We start from the raw sequence: 20,154 nt of genomic DNA, 5'->3' as shown, positions 1-20,154 counted from the left end.
TACCTGAGACTGGTGAGGTCACACAGTATACCTAATAAAACTGTCATTAGACAAGCCTATCCATGGGCATACCCAGCATAACTCAATCATGTCCTTTGTGTTCCAGTGCTGGAATGTTGGGTTAGAACCCAGCAAAGGTTGCAAACAGATTTAAGCAAACACAGATAATGCTGCAACAGTTCTGCCCAGCAGGAAAGAGGCAGCTGCCCAGTGAACACTGCAGCCTTTGTTATTTATTTTGCAAATTTGCAAAAAAATGTGAATCTGTCTTTGTTGTGAAGTACTGATACGTAGGAGGGTGCTGTGCAACTCCTTGGTCAGTCATACAGCCCTAGAAGAAAAATTTGTCTTGCTCACTAGTTGCTTCTGCCAGAAGCATGGAAACATTTGCAGACAATTCATAGTACTGCATAATTTTAAGTAGGACTTTGAAAACACAGGACACTGAGCACTCCCAGAGCAGTTCCTTCAGCAGGTGACTAGCATCTCAAAAACATCAATGAACTGAAAAATTCGCATTTCAAGAACAATCAAAAATGTCTTGGTGAACCTACAGTGAGATGTTTGCTGGTTCATAGTCGCTGTTCCTTCAAACCTGGTCCCACATTCCTTAGCCATGAACTGATGGGCAACAGGAAGCACACTCTAATATGCAATTTTTCTTTCCTTTTTCTAAGTCCTTTTAAATTATCCACGATGCTAGTGGCTAGAGGTTTGGTTTTTTTTCTTCTTTAATTGGCATTAATCAGCTTAGCTTTGCACAAAGACAAGTCCTTGACTTAGCTCTGATTCAGCACCCAAGACCTGTTCATTGATTCCCCAAATGTACCTTCACGGATAACAAGACACCTTCAGATGTGGGTAATACTTGGAAGTAGCTCTATTAGCCAGCAGCTGCAGCATGGACATCAGAGAAGCAACGTGCTGCAGCCCTCAAAGGTCCAGGTCCAGCAGAGAGACCTTTGGGAGCTGTGCAGGGAGCTGGGGGTGTCCATGAGCCCCTCACCATCGTGCTCCTCCAACCCTCCACGTTGACTCCTCCCCACCCACCCCTGCTCTGGCCCCAGGTTAAGGAGAGATGCCACGCCTGGGACGGCAGCACTCCTCAGAGTCCCGTGTGCCACCTGCCTTTTATAGATGAAGCATTAATTGCTTTCAGCCTCATGCATGTCACTAATAAACGGATGTGTAAACAGGGAAAGGAGAGGGAAGAAAGAAGGAAACTGCCCTTTTAAATAAAAGACGAAAATGTGGTAAATATGGTAAGTATTCCGCCAAGGTCTTCGCAAAGGCTTTCACTACAATTCCTCTGATCAATCTGAAACCTGAATTCAAAGCTTTGTGTGGATGGTGCGTGTGTTTGTGTGCTCCCATGTGCCAGCGGTTCCAGCCGTGCTCTTCTCGTGATCCAGCCTTCTGCTACACACTTTCAAATCTGCAGGCTTGCCCTTGAATCAAACTGACTTCTCAGAAAATGTCATTTATTTTAATGACTAATTTCAAGTCATTGGCTTCTCATTCTTGATTCTCAAATATATATGACTTCCTCTTGCTCTCTGCAGTTTTCCATTTTGTAAAATGAGTCATGTTTAATAACCTATATGATTAAAAATGAAACTACATGGGAAGGAATGAGATGGCTGAAAAATCATTATCTGACCAAATGACTGTTATTTTGAGGGAAATCTCCAGGAAGGATGATAAAGTGAGACTGTCTAACCCCAGAATTGTAAATAACTATTATGTCTTTATTTTTCAAGGGATCACCAGTCTACTTGCCAATGGAGTTTACAGTGCTGCGTATCCTTTGCATGATGTAAGTGATCTTGCAGTATATTTTTACATGTCTATCTGACACCAAGAAACTCTTAAATGTGATGTGTTATTAGGTAGTATCTTACGTGTTAATGACATCATCCCAAACACTAATATTTTGGATCCTGACTTCCTGCTTCCTTGTATCACCACTGCAGTAACTCCTGCAGATTGTTTCCATCATCCTGCTTGCTTTTAATGAATTCCCCACCTCTGTCCTATCTTAAGTCACTATCATAAGTGACATTTGAAACATCATTTTTGTGGTTTAGCAAACAAAATGCTTCTCTTGTTTTCTTACCTTCTGCTCTCAAGGTCCCTGGCATCAGTGCTAGGAAATGTATTTATCCCTGGGGCACCAAGTGCCTGGTTCCCTCGTCCACGTCTCCCTGGCACCCCCTTTGCACGTACAGAGATCTCAGTGGCTGTCAACCTGTGGGATTGGTTGCCACTGGAGGAAAAATCACAAACAAGAACTTTCAAGTGCCATATTTCACGGGGCTGGATGTGACTGCAGACCTTCTCACTGATGACATCTGCTTTTGAGCAGTTCAGTAGGATGTCAAGAGCGCGTTCAACTCTAGTGCTCATTGAGAGGATTACAGAGAGGGTGGGAGTTTTGGTGGCACTCATTCCCAAGCTGGGGCTCTCCATCCTGCCAGAGATGCCCAGCAGCTGGGTGCTGGTGACCTTTTTACTTAAAGCTGACTCTCTTTAGCTAGACCCTTACAGACAGGCTTGACAGATGCCCAGGGGAGGTGGCAGTCGCTCTGCTCATGGTGCACTGGCTGTTGAACCTGCTGCTGTTCCAGCATGAGATGTGAAGCTGACACATGTCTTCCTAATTTTCTGTTGCCCTCACTCACACTGGTTTTACACGGGGCCACGAGTGTTTTATCTTGGTGTAACTGAGACCGGAACAGCCTCTTTATCTGCCTGATGTTTATCATCAATGTCAGGCACTCAAACTACAGCAACATCCCTTAGAAATCCAGAAAGGTTAAATAAACTTCTCTGCATGTCCTTGTCTCACAGCTTTCGACAGCTACTGATAGTCTTGTATATGAGTTATTTATTGTCTTGGTTTACTCCTTTATCCTATTTTAAAATAGCTCCAAATTAAAACCTCAAATCTAATCAGCCCTGAGTGTTTGGAGAGTCTGGATATGGATCAGCTCTCTCAGCTGGTCTCTTCCCTTTCCAGTGGACTGAGCTGAACCCCAAATACCATGGCAATACCACATCCTTTCCCTTGACATTTTTAGGCCACCTTTATCACTTATTCATTCCTTTTTCCCCAGTGACAGATATTATTACTCTTTCTTAATGTGCCCGACGACAGAAGACAAAGTGTGCTATGACAAATGGCCTCCTAAAATACAGCATTATTTTATAGATTGCTTTTTCTGGTTTTGATGCATTAAGTGAGTGGGATACACGGGTATGCAGGATGCAGAACAGCTCTGGGCATGCTGCACGGAATGACACAGATTTTCTTTTTCTTTTAAAGGGTGACTATGAAGGTGAAAACGTTGAACCTAATGACAGAAAAGTAAGTTGATATAAAGGGGGCTTAACATACTTGCAAGAGTCCCAGCCTTAAGAGGGACCTGTTGGAATCCAAATGTTTGCCAAGATTTCACAGAAAATACTGCAAAAATAAAAAAGGCACTAAATGCCAAGTAGTAGATGTCCAAAAGTATTTTCCACTGTTTAAATTTCCCCGGGTGTGGAATGCACTATGGATACGTATAAATTATCAAGCTTAATAACAATACATTTCTTGCCATCTTGGTAAGAGTATTGACAGTGTTTATGTAGAACTCCAGTAGTTCAGATGATGTCATTTGAGGCCAGCTCTGATGAGAATATGCTCAGTCATGTTCAGGTGCCCATATCTCACATCAATCCTGCTTTGCTCCATGGCACCTCCAGCCTCAGCACTGCAGCCTCTGCTGAATTAAGGTGCTGCTCATCTGGAGGGTGAGGCTCAGAACTGGGAGGAGCGTGCAGGCAGGAGGCAGTTGTAAAACAGAAGCATAAAAGTTATTGGGAAGGGTAAAGATTGAGTATTTATCAGAAATGAGACATTCTCAGCAAAGCTTTAAGGTGGGCTCTTCAGGGCTCTGCCCTGTGGATGTGCAATCAGGCATTGCATCATTTTTTCATATAAGTCTGTGCTTGAAATTATGGTTTTGTTGCCTGTAGATTGAAAGACATTTATTCATCGTGGTGAAACGAGTAGGAATTATTCTAATGAAATATTTTTCATAAGAAAAAGCAAATTTTTCACCCTTTGCGGGAATGCTGATTTCTTAAATTCCAAGCATGGTTCCTGTATATTCCCATTCACACCTCTCTACAGAAGATAGGCTTTTTCTCTGTGTATCAGACAAAAACTGAAGTAGAGAGATTATGACCAGTTCTCAGAAGGAGCTACTAAGTTTGCCTGCCATAGATGTTGGGCTTTCAGACTTGAAACTTTGCCTTTACACTTTGTTTCATGGCCACGACTCCAAATAAATGCTGTGGACATCCAGGTCGTAGGAAAAGCAGATCTAGAGCCCTTCAGGTTGGTCAGGTAAAAATAAGTATCTATCTAAAATGAAAGTTCTGCTGGGCCTTAAGGCACAAATGGCTCATCAAAAGGCAGCGACTGTTATTTACCCCCTCTATTGATTTGTGTTAAAAATACCCTGTATCTGTTATTTCATTATTGAGCAACACGTTGCTCAACCAAAAATAGGATGAAAGTCCATGTTGTCCCAAAGCCTCTGGACTATCATCCTTATTATTAACTTTTCAAATCTCACAAATTCTCTCATTTCACAAGTTCACTGTGTGTTTAGAAATGTTTACCTTGGCTTTTGACTTCCAGTTCCCTCAAATAATCTTTTGGTGTGTTTTGGCATGTCTTTTCTGGTGTCTTGAAGCTTTCTTTAATCTAATCCAGTGCTAGGCCAGGCTTGTGCCTTTTTAAACAACAAAATTAAAGATTTGAGGCATAGAAATGAAGTAAATATTTAGGGCCAGTGGGCTGATCTCCTCTAATCATGTCTTTGAAGCTGTGCTTTGAATATCAGGCTGATAAATGTCAGGATAAATGAGATAATTCATTTGTACTTTAGACACAGATTTGATTTGAAGTGATGCACAAAACTGAAACATGGCACTGATGCAAAATCTCCTTAGCTGAGTATTTTCCTGCTATGCCTGACCAGCTTAGATCACAGAAAAGGAATCTAATCTAATCTCAGCCTGTAAAAATGAAGTGGAGAAATAATAAAAGGGAGGTTCTTAGCTAACACACGTGGATGTTGAGGTGTCCCAAATCATTAATTGTTTCCCAGACAAAGGCAGCTGGCCTTAAACTTCCAGAAAATGTGGATGGAAGAAACCTAAAGCAGATTGAAAAGAAAATTCGCAAGAATTTTGTTGTAAAGACCTGCCTTTGGGTTTAATTTTTTTTTGGTTTGTTTTAATTTTGAGTTAATATTGTAAGCAAACTAAGATAGATTAATGTTTTTGGGCTGCAGAGAGGAAAATATCCAGGAGCATCCTGCTACCACCTTCCTGTCACTGGGCTGGAGCAGGGAGAGCAGAAAGGCAGAAAGGGAGACCTGGTTTCACAAGCTTTAAATCTGTAAAGCTTCTCTTCCCCTTGTCCCACAAAGGAGGGGATGGTTGAGTGGCCAGCAAGCACAGTTCATCTCCACCAGTACTTTCTGTATGCACACTGGTTTCTTGTTCACTCTGATAGCTGAACGGAATTAAGAAAGAAATCAGATCTGAGAACCACTGTTTATATATTTTACAAAGTAAAGGATAAGTTGAAGGTCTCAGAGAAACCTATTTTTGTGAGGGCTTCAATTTTCTAAATCACTAATGGGGATCATAGTTTTCCTTGGCCCATATCCTAACCAACAGGATGGGTGGAAATCCTCGTGTTCTTTTAGTTTAAAGCTGAAAAACTCTTAAATGGAGCCCTAGGGGCACCTCTGCACAGCACCTTCTGATGGGTGCTGAATATTCTAGTTTGTGTAGTGAAATCAAACTCATTTACTCTATTTTTTTCCTGTCTTGTAGCTCAAAGCATATTCATCTTTCACATCCATTCTGCTAGAGCCTTCCTACAGGTCATGGAGTCAGGTCTACTCTCCCTGTCCCTGCTATAGTTATCCAGCAGCCCAGTTCCTGAAGAGCCTTTTAATGTACTAGAATTCATCACTATATTATAGCATGCCAAGTCATCACTTTTTTTGTTAAACATTTAATGCACAGTGCATGTGTTGGCAGATCACAGGTTGGAACCACAAAGCGGTGAGACCAGATCCACCGCACGACTTCTGCAGGTTGCTGGGACCAGAGGAGACAAAACTGGGTGCAGATGGTGCTTTAGGGGTCACCTTGCCTTTCTGTTTTCCAGCTCCTGTGTGAGGAGTGGGCCAGCTACGGAGTCTTTTACAAATACCAGCCAATTGACCTGGTGAGGTGAGAGTTCAGCCCTTGGCGTCGTGTTCCCGTGGGGCTGCGCTGAAGGGATGCTCCTGCAGGTGTCCTTGTGGGGGTGCTGCCCTCGGGGCCACCCCAAGGGGACCCTGGAGAATGGGAAGTTCTTGGGGGAAAATGTGTTTGCTGGGGGTTTAGAAACGTTCTGATGTAGCCCACCTGGTCTGAAAGCTTGAAGACCACATATTTTTGATGAATTTCATTTGTTCATGGTGAGCGTTAAGACTCTCTGGAGAGAATGAGGGGCTTTGTTAAGGAGACTGGCTCACAGAAGAGGCAAAGATACCTATTTTTACACCAGAAACATGGGGGGATAAAAATGACTGCTTGGACTGACTTGCTTTCAGGGTGCGTGTATCTCTGGATTAACTCCAAGCATCATGAGAAAGAGAGTCCTCTGAGAAGAAAAAAATTCCCACAGGTCATCAGCTCGTGCTTGCTTCATGCTTAATCCAGCTGCGATTCGTAATTTTAGCCCTGCTATATTTTAAGAAATAGGAAACATTTCTCTCATTTCTTTTTTTTTGATATATTTCAGAAAATACTTTGGAGAGAAGATCGGACTGTATTTTGCCTGGCTGGGAGTTTATACCCAAATGCTTATTCCAGCTTCCATTGTAGGGATTATCGTTTTCCTATATGGCTGTGCAACTGTGGATGAGAATATACCAAGGTAAAAGAGATAAATAAAGAGATTTTAGTATTTTTTATGTTTGCTGGACGTGGCCTCCTGGGATCCACCTGCCAACTGGTGCTTGCTGGAGTATGGTGTGCTCCCACCACTCCTCACGCCATGCAGGCTTGGTCTTCTGCACGGATTGGGGAGGTTCCAATCCCACCAGGTTCTGCTTCCAGTGAACAACAGAGTGCTACCAAGGGTTGAAAGTGCCCAGCAGAGCTGCAGCACGTTTCTATATCGTTGGCATTTATTGTTAGCATTACTTGTGGAGTTTGCAGTGGTGTACTAAAAATAATCCTTGGCCAGTTGCTCAGGTGTTGGGTTTTTTTTCCCTAGCTCAGATCATTATGTTAAAAGAAACCAACAGAATACTGCTAATGATAGGGTTTAGTGCTTCCCATCATAAAATGCTGAGGAGGGAATTGTGTGACATAAAGACAAACCGAGAATATAGATGCTGAAAATAAGCAATTGTGGTCAGATTAACAGAATCTTCACATCCTACTATTTTTAATTTTTCAGTAAATTTTGCATTATAATAATTCTAAAGCCTTGTGATTTTGCTTTATTTGCCTTGCATGCATCATCAGCTGTAGAAGAAAATTACAGAGTTCAGACAACAACCATGAGCCCTGAGTAACAAAGCAGATAATGGATATCAAAAACCAGATATTTTTTGTTGTTGTTATTCATTAAGACTGCTTTGTACTGCTTCCAACAGTTGAGGAAAGCCAAAGGGAGACTCACTGTTGCCATTTCACAGATGGAGTGCATAGGAGATAAATCAGTTGAACTGCAGTCTCTTGATACTCAACCCCTCCTTTGTACCTTATCTATCGCTCTAATGAGTGTTTCAAAATAAGAATGGTTTAAAAGTTCTTTTTTTTTACTGTGAGAGCCCATAGTAGAAACCCTGTGCCTCTCATCATGCTCTCTCTTATTCCCTGGAATAGAAGTAGGGCCTGGTGTGAGGATTTCAGCCCCCACAATGGTGTAGGCTATGGACAGAGCTGCTCGATGGGGGAAGAGCTGAGAACCTGATGGTCCTACAGCCCAGAAAAAGATGCTGTGCAGAGGAAAAGAGATCATCAGAGCAGCAAAGATCATGAGCATGGAAGGTGGAGCCATACTCACCATGCCTTTTCCATATCTTGTTGCTTCGTTGCAGCATGGAGATGTGTGACCAGAGGAACAATATCACCATGTGTCCCTTGTGTGACAGAACGTGCAGCTACTGGAAGATGAGCTCTGCTTGTGCGACTGCTCGTGCAAGTCATCTCTTTGATAACCCTGCAACTGTCTTCTTCTCAGTCTTCATGGCTCTCTGGGGTAAGAAGATGTATGCCTTCATGTGAAGTTTTTAATTATTTAAAATACAACAGGAAGAAGCAGAAGACATAAAGCAGTGTGTTTATACTCAGGTAGTTAATTATATAAAGAACTTATCTTCTTTTTTTTTTTTTTATTTTCCTTTCCCATTAAGCTGTCACCCCCAAATTTATATTCTGGACTCAAGGCTAAAATTCAAAAACTTACTCAAGTTGAATATCAAATGAAACTGTTAAGCATCTGTCATAAAACTGCTGCGTGGTATGTCAAAATTTCATTAACAGGATTGCACAGCTTGCCAAAAAAAAAAAAAATCCTCTATTTGCAGAGCCAGCTTTCACTTTAGAACATTATAGAGCAATGTATTAATGTGCTCTGGGGTTGAGGGAAGGGCTCTGCGGGGAAGTGTAATGGCCTTTAGTGTCTCAGGACAAACCAGGATTGATTCCTGAGCGTGCACTGAGAGGCAATGAAGTTTATCACCAGGCAGACGTGGTGTGTGCAGACCACAGAGCAGGAGCTGTGGCATTGTAGGTCCTTCTGCTGCTGCTGACTGCCCCTGTTCTTTGAGCACGTCATTAAATGCTCTTGACATGTCTGTAGAGCTTTGTTTAAAATGTTAACCTCCTGAAATTTCACTCTTGAAATCTTTCTGGGTTTCTTCAGGAGTAGTTCTCGAGGGCTTTTCTTCTCCTTGCTGGAGGAGGGATGGGGACCTCCTTGCTCAGGCACCCCAGCAGCAGGCATGGGTGCTGGGGAAGAGGAGCCTCCCAGTGAGCCAAGGGGGCCTGCTGAAGGGGAACTGATGGGGTCCAAAACCTGTGTTTGTGACAGGGCCCTATACAGAGAGGCCATAGAGAGTAGGGAAATGTGCATTATTCCCCTCAGATTTGTATTTTGATAGCCACAGACTTCTCATGGCCCTGAGAGCAGCACAAGGTCATGTTTGTGTGCCTAGTTATGATAGCAAATAACCTGGTTTGGATTATGTTTAATCCTAAAATGATACTCCAGTATGTGAGGAACAATTTTTACATTAATGTTCATCTGAACTGATTTTAATATCATTCAACATAACTCAATTTAGGACAGTGCCTTTTTGCCCAAGGTCTCCATTTGAGATGACTGTATTTCAGATGCAAAGCTAAGAGTGTATTACCAAGTACCATAAGGAAAAGGACAAGGACAGTCCTGGAGAGGGTTTTTGGGACCAGTGGGGGTCAGGAGCACTGCAGGTTTGGAGGGCAGGCTGGGAGATGTGGGGAGGTTGGACTCAACAGAGGAGGGATCACTGGCTTACAGATCATCCTGCCATGTAGCATACAGGGGAAAACATGATCTACCCCAAAGCAGGATGTGCTGTCAGAGACTTTAAATAGTCTGCTTCTCTCACACGGAGAGTCAAGTATCAGTTTTGGTCTCCCCCAGTTACCATTACTGTGAACCTCACGTGGACCTCAGCACATAATATTCTGTTGTCCAAAAAGTAATGCTGTTTGTCTCCCTTTCCTTAGCAAACAACTATGGGTCACTCCATCCACGTTTTTACACTCTTGGGCAAAGTAAGGCAGGTTGGCAGAAGCCGGTTCCAGTGTTTTCTACAAAAGCAAGCTGGATATCTGAGATAATTTTGGAGTGGGATGTGAAATTCCACATCTTCTTCAGGGTCAACATAACATTTTATTGTGGTACAATGGCATATAAAATGAATGTTGTTTTGCAAAGAACCTTTTTAATTGGGAAAATCAGGATTTTTTTCCACGTAGTTTTGCATTTGCCTTGCTGCAAATTTAGTATCTAAAGGATTTGTCAAAACAATTTTAAAAAAAAAAAAAGAAGCACTTTATTTTCTCTCTCTAACTGGAGGCACACATATAGTCTCCAGTCCTGTTTGTGGGCAGCTCTGCACACAAGAGGTTTTATTAGGTTCATGTTGAAGAGTTGAGGCAGACCCAAGCAATCTGCTCAGATGACCCAGGGCATCCTTAGCATAGCAAGAAAATGAGTTTCAGGGGTATTATTGTGAGCAGACATTTGGCCAGGCTTTCTCTGCGTGGTGGTGGCATTGTAACACCCCGGAGAACTCTGCTCACACGGGCATTAGAACAGCTCCAGCACTCAGCTGGACCCCAGTCAGGAGCTCAGCATTAATCATGGCCCATGGCCCAGTGCTGTTTGGTATTAAATGACATTAAAAATGTCAGAGAATCCAGGTAAGATCATCTGGACAGCAACCACTGGGAAGTTTTCAGTTCTACTTGTGCTTGTGGGCCCTGGTGAAGGTACCCTTGGCAGAGGGGTGGTGCATCAGTGCCTGGCTGCTCCCCGAGGGCTTTGGAGGTGAGCTGGCTGCCTTTCAGGTGCAGGCTTTTCATCTTGCCCCGTTGGCAGCTGGTGCCACGGGAGGGTTTCTAGTCAGCGACGTCTCGTTGGGTTTCTGCGTCTCTCGCGGCACGTGGAAGCTGCAGAGCCCGGCGTGAGAACTGCTGGGGGGCCAGGGGACACAATTCCAGGACAGGGGGGACAATTCCAGGACCACCCTGACTCTTACGGTCCAACTGTGGCCATCCTGACTTACAGGAAGCCTGTGGGGCTCAGTTGTAATGTTTTGAACGTGAGAGCTTGGCTTGGAAGGCGAATGAACGTCCTGACCCCAGCCTGGTTCCAGTCCTGAGGGTGTCCTTTCCTCTCTATTCAACCTTCTTATCCTCTCCCTGCCTCCATTTTTTCTGGCTATGAATGTTTCTGTGCACATCTGTTAATACTCACTGCGGGGAGCTCCCCTGGGAACACCATTTCTCAGTAGGCTTGCCTCTTTCATAATCACTTATTTATTATACAGCACTGGTGGATTCCCAGCATCTAAATATGGCCTCTGAGAACTTGCCTGGTCTCAGAGGCAGACAGACTGATATAGACTGGGATCATTCATTGCCACTCAAGAATTGCTTTAATGAGCTTTCCTTCCTATCCATCAAAATGAAAATGGCAGTGATTTTAATGATAAAAACCCTTAAAGGCTTCTTCTTTGCCAGCCTGCCCACCTGCAGCTTCCACACTGGCCTGGGGGTTTGGGTTTGGGTGTGAGGATTGGAGCTAACCATCCTGTTAGGACCACTGGATGGATGTAATTATAAGAATATAAAAGTGCTTGATCTTGATATCTTTGAGGGAATAACTGTACCAGCAGTAAAAGGCCAGTTAAATCATGTGTAGATAAAACACCGATTTGTTTGGACTTACAGGTGGAATTTTATGCAGATGAAGACCAACAGTATCAAGTCAAACATACAAATATTGAAATAAGTTTGGGAATCTGACTTTTCTTAGACCCCTTAAAAAAAATGTGGGCACCTTTCTACATGAAGCTGTGGGTGCAACAAATGCCTTTTCTTTTGGCTTACCTAGATAAAAAGTTTGGCTGCTAGCACATCACTATTTCCCAGAGAGATGCTACTGTTGAATAAATAACAAAAATAAAGTTAATCTGGACTGGAGCATGATATAATATTGCATTTATGGAGAACCTCTTGGAGGCAGGAGCCTGCAGCCATCCAGCAGACAATGGGGAGCGTGGCCAGCGTGCCTCCTACAACAAATCCAAATTTGGGGGAAAAAAGTTGAAATAATCATTAAACTATTGTTTCAGCTGCCACCTTTATGGAACACTGGAAGAGAAAACAGATGCGGCTCAACTACAGGTGGGACCTGACTGGGTTTGAAGAGGAGGAGGTTTGTCCCTTCAGTTCTGACTCTTTGGCTTCCACCGTGGTGTTAGTGATAGTTCCTTGCCCCAAGCCCGTAGGTGTTGCCCACAGGGAACTGCTCTTGGGGTGGTTCCATCCTTTAGAAGAAAGGAAAATCTCCCTCCATGAACTGCTGGAGGTTTTTATAGCCAGGGTATGGCTAGGATGTCTTGTTGTTATAGAAACGTAGACATATAGCCACAAAATCAACTGGTTTTTTGAAGTGTGTAGTCAGGTCACACCTAGCAGCGTAGGCATGGAATATCCAGCTCAGCCCAGCTAAGGACTCAGTCACCTCATGCTGCTGTAAATCAGAAATGACTATACTGAAGTTGATAAAGGTACAGGACTGTAAAAAAAAAGCACTGAAAAAATTCCTATTAACTTTAACGATGACTTGGAAAATACCTAAGAAAATATTGCCAGACATGTGGGCTGGGGGCACTGGGAGGGACACAGTGTGGAGGGGGTGGTTCTTTTTCTCTCATTTGCTAAGAACAAACCAAAAAAAAAGAGTATCTCTCGACAGGTTGAAGGGGAGAAGGGCAGAATCTGTGTGGAAAAAAAACCAAAAGTCTTAAAAGTCAATGAAGTTTTAGAAGGAAAGTCAAGTCCTCACCCAGCTGAGAAGATGTGTCCCACCTCTTTGTGTTTAATTCTGTCGCTTTACAAAGAAGGGAAACACCTTCCTAGAATATCCCTCAGTCCCTGCCTGGCAGCCTTGCCCTGGACCTGGGGCTCTTGAGATGTGTGGGTCCTTTCCCTTCTCCCATCGTATGTGATGGGCTGTGCTACAAAACCCCTGCTGCAGGGTCTGGGCTGGGACCCACGGCCTGCCCAGGCATTCCCAGCTCCCTTTGCTGGCCAGCTGGGTTTTTTTAATGTTGTTATTATTAAAAGAAGCATGACTGCCCTTGTGATATCACTAGATGTTCTAAATAGATACACAACAAATACTGCTCACGTGAAACAAAAGCCTCCCTGGCCCTGGGTTTAACACTGTGTGGCTTGATGAGCCTGGCACAATTCTTGTGCCACTCGCCCCCAGAATTTTTCTGCTTGAATTATCTCCTCTTAATATGTTTATCTCCTCCAGAATATATTTAGGCACACTGTGCCAGCAGCCCCTGGGCCCTGCACTTTGCTAGATCATACCTATTTTACCAGGGGGAGAATATTGGGATTTATTTCCTGGATACTGTACTGCTCTTTTATTTTTGGTAACTTGTTGTTAGCAGACATGAAAGTAGAAAGGATTAACTGTATCTTTCCAATGTCTATCCCCGTCGTGTTGGAGTTCAGAGCCCTTACACAGCTGTTAATAAAGTGTATTTTATCCTTTATTTTGGGTAGTCAACGCTCAATAACACAGTCCTGGGGTTAGCATAAAATTTAAGCCCTTCTTATTTCTGATTTGGGTGAAACTTAAGTTAGAATCATGTTGAAGAATCAGAGTTTCAAGGGATGTATTGAAACCTAAAGGGTCTCATTTTCTGGTGTTTTTAGGGACACTGAGTTCATACAATACTTACAGTAATGTCAATAAATGCTGTAGAACATGAGTAGACTGATTTTTCTCTGGTAGTGTCTAGCCATCCACTGTACCTATGTTTGTTTCATGTAATTTTAAAAGTATAAATCCAATATGATCTACAACATTTCAGTAATCAAATTTTTGTTGTTTGTTTTTTTTTATTTATTTATTTTATTTTATTTTTTTGGTGTTTTTTACTGGTTTCCTGAAGGAGGCAGTCAAGGTTTGGAAAACATTCTTTTTTTTTTTTAAATTGCTCTTACCTTTTTTATTCCATGTCTATTGATGAATGCCATCTTTTTATCTCCACCTCATCTTTTTTGAGCATCAGATTTTCTTTAGACCTCCCACTGATTGCTTTGCCTGTACACCCTCCCCCTCTCCACTTGTTCAGACTTTTTTCAACTCTGTTCTGTTTTCCCATCCGATGCATAATTCTGGATCTTTTGCAAATGCATAATTATTGTGAATTCTGGATCTTTTGAAAATGCATAATTATTATTGTGAATTCTGAATCCATGAGTCTTTCTGAATCTTTTGGCTGTCTCTTGCTTCTGAGCATTTCCTACACCCTGTCCTTCAGTTATCCACAGATAACCTGTGGATGCTCTCTGAGACAGGATGAGGGCAAAACCCCAACTGACAGTTTTCTGGGATCCCAAAGCCAAGTATTTTGCACACTGACAGCAGATGAATGTTTCCTTCATGAGCTGAAGGTCACTGAAATTACAGTTAATGACAAGCAAAGTCTAGTTTTTATCAAAAAGAGAGGTAATTAAAACCCAAGCCTAATATCACTTTCTATGAGCTCTGCTCTCAGCAGCTTCTGCTGTATACTTTCCTATATTAAATTTAATCTACATAGCATGGATGTCTGATAGTGAGTCCAGATGTCTGATGGTGATAGCTCGTGGGTGTCTCATAGTGTGTCCAGATCCTTCTGCAGTTGCTGCTGCAGAACTGTGAATGACAGGGGATTTAGCTTCTTTTTTTTTAATTACAATCAACTATCAGATGACAGGAATAACATACTGAGTGAAACAGAATTCAGTTAGAAAACAGAAGTGACCAGGAAATCAACCTGCAACCAGTGCAGAAAATAATTTTGCTTTTTATTCACTATCATTTATTTCACAGGATCATCCCAGAGCAGAGTATGAAGCTAAAGTTTTAGAAAAATCTCTGAGAAAAGAACACAAACATAAAGAGGTATGGTAAAAATATTCATTTGTTTCACTGATAAAAGACTTTGAAAAAGAAGGTCAATAGAGCAGGCACTGACCCAAGACTAAGAAATTGGTAAAAAATAGAGTCACTGCACGTTGTGTTTAAATTCCAGATGTCTTCAGGCTTAGCACACATGGGATACTTGGTGTGTGCCAGTGCACAAGCCCTGATTAAGCCTAGAAGTGTCTTTAATAATTAGATCCAAGAATGTGGCTTAGGGAAGATGACTGAGCCCCATTCAGGGCACTCCTGTTACACAAAGGAATCAAGTCTGAGAAAACTAACAAAACATCTTATTTTGTGCTAATATAAGTCCCTAAAGCCTCTCAGGAGAGGGGCTGTGTCTTGCTAGCCTTTTTTTTTGTAAATAAAAATATTAGAGCATGAATAGAAAAGTACTAACACAGATTCCCTTGCTGAACTCCAGCTTTGATGAGAACTTTCTGCCTTTTGGAAGCATAACTCCCATTTTATTCCACTGAATGAGGTAGCACTCACTTCTGCTCTTAACTTGCTGTTTACCTGGCTGGGAGAGAGGTGCTGCCAGGCATCCCTGGGGCTCCTGCACCTCGCCAGCTGCCCCCCCCTTTTGCTGAAGGCTGTAATTCCTTCCCTACAGCTGTCTGTCAGCAGCAGACCAGTTTGGAAAAGCTCCTTTTCTCCCCTATATCCTGCTTTCCACCCTAGCAGAAGTTATTGCCCCTTAACTGTAAGAATTCAGCTGATTGTATGACCGTGGTTTTAAGCAGAGAAGTAAAAGCTCCAGCATAGACAAAACCTGTCAGCAGAAATTCCTCCTTTGTCCCCATTTCCAGTGGCACAGTAGCGTGGAACCATGCCCTAAATGGGGATTTTGTGAAAACCCTGTGAAAGTACAACCACAACAATGTTAACATGAAATATGCTTTAAGACACAGCATATGTGGGTTGGACTGGTGTTAAACTAAACGTGGCTGATTTTGGCACGTGCTTATGCTTGAGGAAGTGTTGGGCTCTATTTCAAAGATGCTACAAAGCTGGGGATGGATCTTCCCACTAATCTGTAGCTGGTTCAGCATCATGTGCCATACCTTACTCACAGCACTGCTTTCAAATCAGAAGAGAAAGATTTGGGGTTGCTGTCCTCTTAACATGCTGGATAAACAGTGTTGGAATAGAGAGTTCATTGTTTTCTGCTAAAAACCTGTGACTTGCTGTACTTCTGGGCATATTATGAATTCAGACAATTAATGAATGGTGGCCTCCAAATGTTGGAGTATGAAAGCTGAGCAATTAGGAGATGGTATTTATTTATTTATTTATTTATTTATTTTTATCCAGACTATTTATAATTTTTTGGGCTGTGTTCAATTTGGATGTTACTAATTTGGGCAACGTGAGAAAAGGAGTTTTTTTTCTGAGAGCCTCAGTAATTATCTTTCATTGGGATCTAGACTGCTAAAGTCCAAATTCAACAGTTCTAAGACAACTTGGAAATCTTAAAGAAAAAAAAATAATCTAAAGCTAAGGCAGAAATTGCTCATATTTTTTCAAGAAAAACCCAATTAAAAAAAAAATAAACACCCACATTTTTTTAAAAGGTGAAACTTTTGAACATTCTTTATAGATCATAAAGGAAAAGAAGGGCACGATCCTAAATTAAAAAAGGAATATTCCTTGCAGGATTGCTTCATCTACCCCAGGATTTGGGGCAAGAGTTTGTCTTTTGTTGTTGTTATGTTATATTAACCTGAAGCACAAAGCCTTAAGCAAACTAACTTGTGGCTAAACTGCTGTGTACCTCGAGTCAGTAAAGAGTATCTAGATGAATTTAGCAGTGCTTTGTAATGCTGTATTTGCCCGATCCTATTTCTCTTTCCTTTGACTTGCCATCAGAAGCATCGGTATTTTCCAGAAGAGACAGCAAACAAATGGAGAAAAAGAGTTAAGACAGTCATGGCTGGGGTGAAATTGGTTCTTTTTATTCAAACTTATGAAGAAACTCAAATTATGAGTAATTATGGAAGACACAAATCAATTTGTTTTTGGCTGTTGAACCTTTGTTTAATATTCACGTTTAGTTCTGGGTTTCTTCCCCCTGCTCCCCTTGTTTCTTCAGCACTCTTTGGGACACTGGGAATGGCACTGCATGGCTAATGTTGGATTTACCAGCCTGGACTGATGTTCTGTTTTGCAGTGGAGCATGTGTCGTGTGTTGAGAAGAGTTGCTTGCACTTCCCTGAGACAACGTGCATGTCATAGAAATAGAATTTGAGTCATATTTTGCTGTTAGTTATAACGTGCGTGTCATCTTCCATGATGTTCCTTTTGTTGTTTATTTTCTAGTGTTGAGAAACAATTCCCAGCACTAGAGTTTGTGATGATGAGCAATGCTGTTGTGAATGAAATTTTCATACCCAAATTCCATCAGTGGCTGGGTGACTGGATTTAGGGTATCTTGAGAAGAGTTGTACATGCACTTCTAAACTCCCCTTGGTGTGGTCCATTGAATACCACATGGATAGCTGAAAATCACTCTTATTGGAGGAATTTCAAGACTTATCACTCACCAAACCAAGATCTTTCCCTACCAGTCATATGCTCATCTTAGACTCCGTAGCGTGCTCAATCTGTATTTCAGTGGAACCAGTTGTGCAACTACAAAGCTGCAAATAGTAACTGGGGAGGGAGAGGGGGAGAAGGAGAATTTTTCTAGGGAAAGCAAAGGAAAATATTTAAGACAACAAGAGATCTTCCTTCATGGTTTCTGACAGCCTATTTGCATGCTTCCTTCAAAAAGTATACAGAAAAATCTGGTTTATTTATACTTGTGCTGCAGGAGCTTGCCCAGTGTGAACCTAGATACGGAGTAAACAACTCGCCTGTGTGGAATTGTCCCTGTAAACACTGTCTCTGTGCATCTCCTAACTGGTTGTGGTTTTGCCAGCCCTCCTTCCCCCTTCTCTTTGTGTCACGTGTACAAAATCACACGCTCCAGCTTTAGTAAACGGACTCCTTTTGTCTTTTTTCTCCCCAAATTCTAGGCAGATAAAGAGAAGCTGACATGGAAGGACCGTTTTCCAGCCTATCTAACCAATTTTGTTGGCATCATCTTCATGGTAAGTGTCACCCTTCCCCCATCAAAACCTGAAATTTATATTATCGAGTCGTGTAAATAGGAGTGATGGAAATGTTCATGAAACCCTGACGTGCTTTGTCAGAGTGGTGTGGTTCACACTGGCTTTTCCTCAGGGGAAAAACAAATCAGGTATTTTATTGATTTATAATCTAAAATCTTTTCAAGAGCTTGAATTTCTACTTTGCCGCCCCATCTCAGTAAAGAAACAAGAATACCTAAATAGGGTGGAGGAAAAATGAGGGCACAGAAATCGAAATGACCATCACCATTGATGGGGTGAAACTTAAAATGTTCAGAGAGTCCTCTCAGAAAATGGTGAGGAAGTAGAGAATGGCCTCACTTTTATACCAGACTTTTTTGAAATAAATGATGTGGCCAACTGCAATCCTGACTGCAAGATTTTTAATAAGCCTGTCAATTTGGGGTTATACCATATTACAGGAGAAATGCAAACAGAGCACTTAATTCCAGAAAAAGGTAAAATAATGATGAGAACAGCCTTTTTCCACTTGCTGATAAAGCATCAGCATTTAAAACATCTTGGAGGAAATCATAATGATTCAAGAGAAGGAACAGATTGGCAGGTGGCTAAAAAAGCTGAAGCCTTTTCCAAAGGTAGAATACACTTACTCAGTTTATTTGGGTTTTTTTTCGAGTTAGGGCTTCTGTTTGGGGTTAGGTTTTTTTTTAATATTTGTGTTTTCAGAGAATGGAAATGCAGGAAATCCAAAAAAAAAGAAACAAAACCTTTTGGTTGAGGCCCCATCCCTGGGGGCTTTAAGGCCAGGCTGGATGAGGCTCTGGGCAGCCTGATCTAGTGGGAGGTGTCCCTGCTCATGGCAGAGGGGTTGGAACTGGGTGATCCTTGTGGTCCCTTCCAACCCTGACAGATTCTGATCTGTTTTAGGAGAGGACTTTAGAGCCCTAATGGCTCAATGGTTGGACTTGATGATCTTAAGGGGCGCTTCCAACCTAAAGGATTCTATGATTCTATGATTGTGGCATCACCCCATCCCTTTTTTTCATATGCTGATCAAATTACTAGCAAAAGAGGATCTTCTCCCACAGTTCATTGAGGTGATTGGTTGGAATCCTTAAAGCAGGATGGGGTGAACTTGGCCTGTGGCCCAGCGATCCCATCTTTCAGGTCATTTTGAAGTCCCAAGAGAAGTCTTTACAACTAAACCTTTCCTAAGAGGCTGTGCTCTTCTCCCTTGCAGGTGGGGCTGACGTTTGCTATCGTGTTTGGGGTCATCATCTACAGGATCTCGACGGCGGCAGCACTGGCCATCAGCTCCACCCCCTCGGGGCGCTCAAGCGTGAGGGTCACCGTCACCGCCACCGCCGTCATCATCAACTTGGTGGTCATCATCATCCTGGACGAAGTGTACGGCTGCATCGCCAGGTGGCTGACGCAGATCGGTGGGTTGAAAGCCTCAACAGAAGGTGTTTGTTGGAGCCATTTTAAAGGAGAGCAGCCCAGCTTTCTGGGTTAATCTCAAAGTGGTGAGCGAACCCAGGAAGCTCAAATGTGTGGGGAAAATTAAAAATGACGTAAAAGTATCAAAGCACGCATGGATTTGGCTTTGGTTTTGGAGTTTTTCTTTCAGCAGTGGTAGTGCTCATCACTAAAACACCTATGGGTGATGAGGATAGAGCAGAAATTCCTATAACTAATCTTGAGCTTCACTCTTCTCTATCACACAATGACTATTTTCATTTTCTGCCATTTTTAATTGGTGTAAGACATGCTGAGAAATGCAAAATTGGTGGGTGGAAAAAAAAAAGCGTAGAAAAAAAATATGTTTGAATTATTTCCAGAATGCATCAGTGGACAAAAGGTCCAGAAATCTTTTCAGGTAAGTTCTTCTCCATCTGCAAATGATAGTCATGGAGGTCAGGCAGGTGTGGAATGAAATTGGAATTACTGTTGTAGCACAGCTGAACGGTGGGATCCTCAGAAGATTGACCACTGACCTCAGTAATTAATATAAATCAATTTACCTATAGTAAATTGCTTTACTATATATATATGGATAAATAAATACACCTCTTTGTTTAAAAGATGGCTGACGTTTTCCAAAGTCCACATTTATAAGATCTTCAAATGTTCCAGTTAGGATAATTCCTTAATGTTTCTTATCTGTGCCACATTGTTTCCAGAGGTGCCAAAAACTGACAAGAATTTTGTAGAGAG

General features: G+C 42.2%; 1 protein-coding gene across 1 annotated transcript in view; it reads left to right on the top strand.

Annotated features, from left to right (window-relative positions):
* LOC103782053 (anoctamin-1-like) overlaps positions 1-20,154 on the top strand; it is a 42,480-nt gene that overhangs the window by 12,534 nt on the left and 9,792 nt on the right. The window contains 13 exon segments of the mRNA XM_008949787.1: positions 1,761-1,816; positions 3,326-3,367; positions 6,242-6,306; positions 6,863-6,997; positions 8,172-8,332; positions 11,982-12,064; positions 13,824-13,835; positions 14,750-14,821; positions 16,715-16,792; positions 17,863-17,937; positions 19,178-19,379; positions 20,121-20,151; positions 20,153-20,154. The exon segment at positions 20,153-20,154 is cut by the window's right edge and continues 73 nt beyond it. Of these exon segments, the coding sequence (XP_008948035.1) occupies positions 1,761-1,816; positions 3,326-3,367; positions 6,242-6,306; positions 6,863-6,997; positions 8,172-8,332; positions 11,982-12,064; positions 13,824-13,835; positions 14,750-14,821; positions 16,715-16,792; positions 17,863-17,937; positions 19,178-19,379; positions 20,121-20,151; positions 20,153-20,154 (1,014 nt within the window).

Source organism: Merops nubicus, unplaced genomic scaffold (assembly GCF_000691845.1).
Source record: "Merops nubicus isolate BGI_N331 unplaced genomic scaffold, ASM69184v1 scaffold3801, whole genome shotgun sequence".
NCBI classification, from domain to species: Eukaryota; Metazoa; Chordata; class Aves; order Coraciiformes; family Meropidae; genus Merops; species Merops nubicus.
This window is presented reverse-complemented; position numbering and strand designations above follow the sequence as displayed.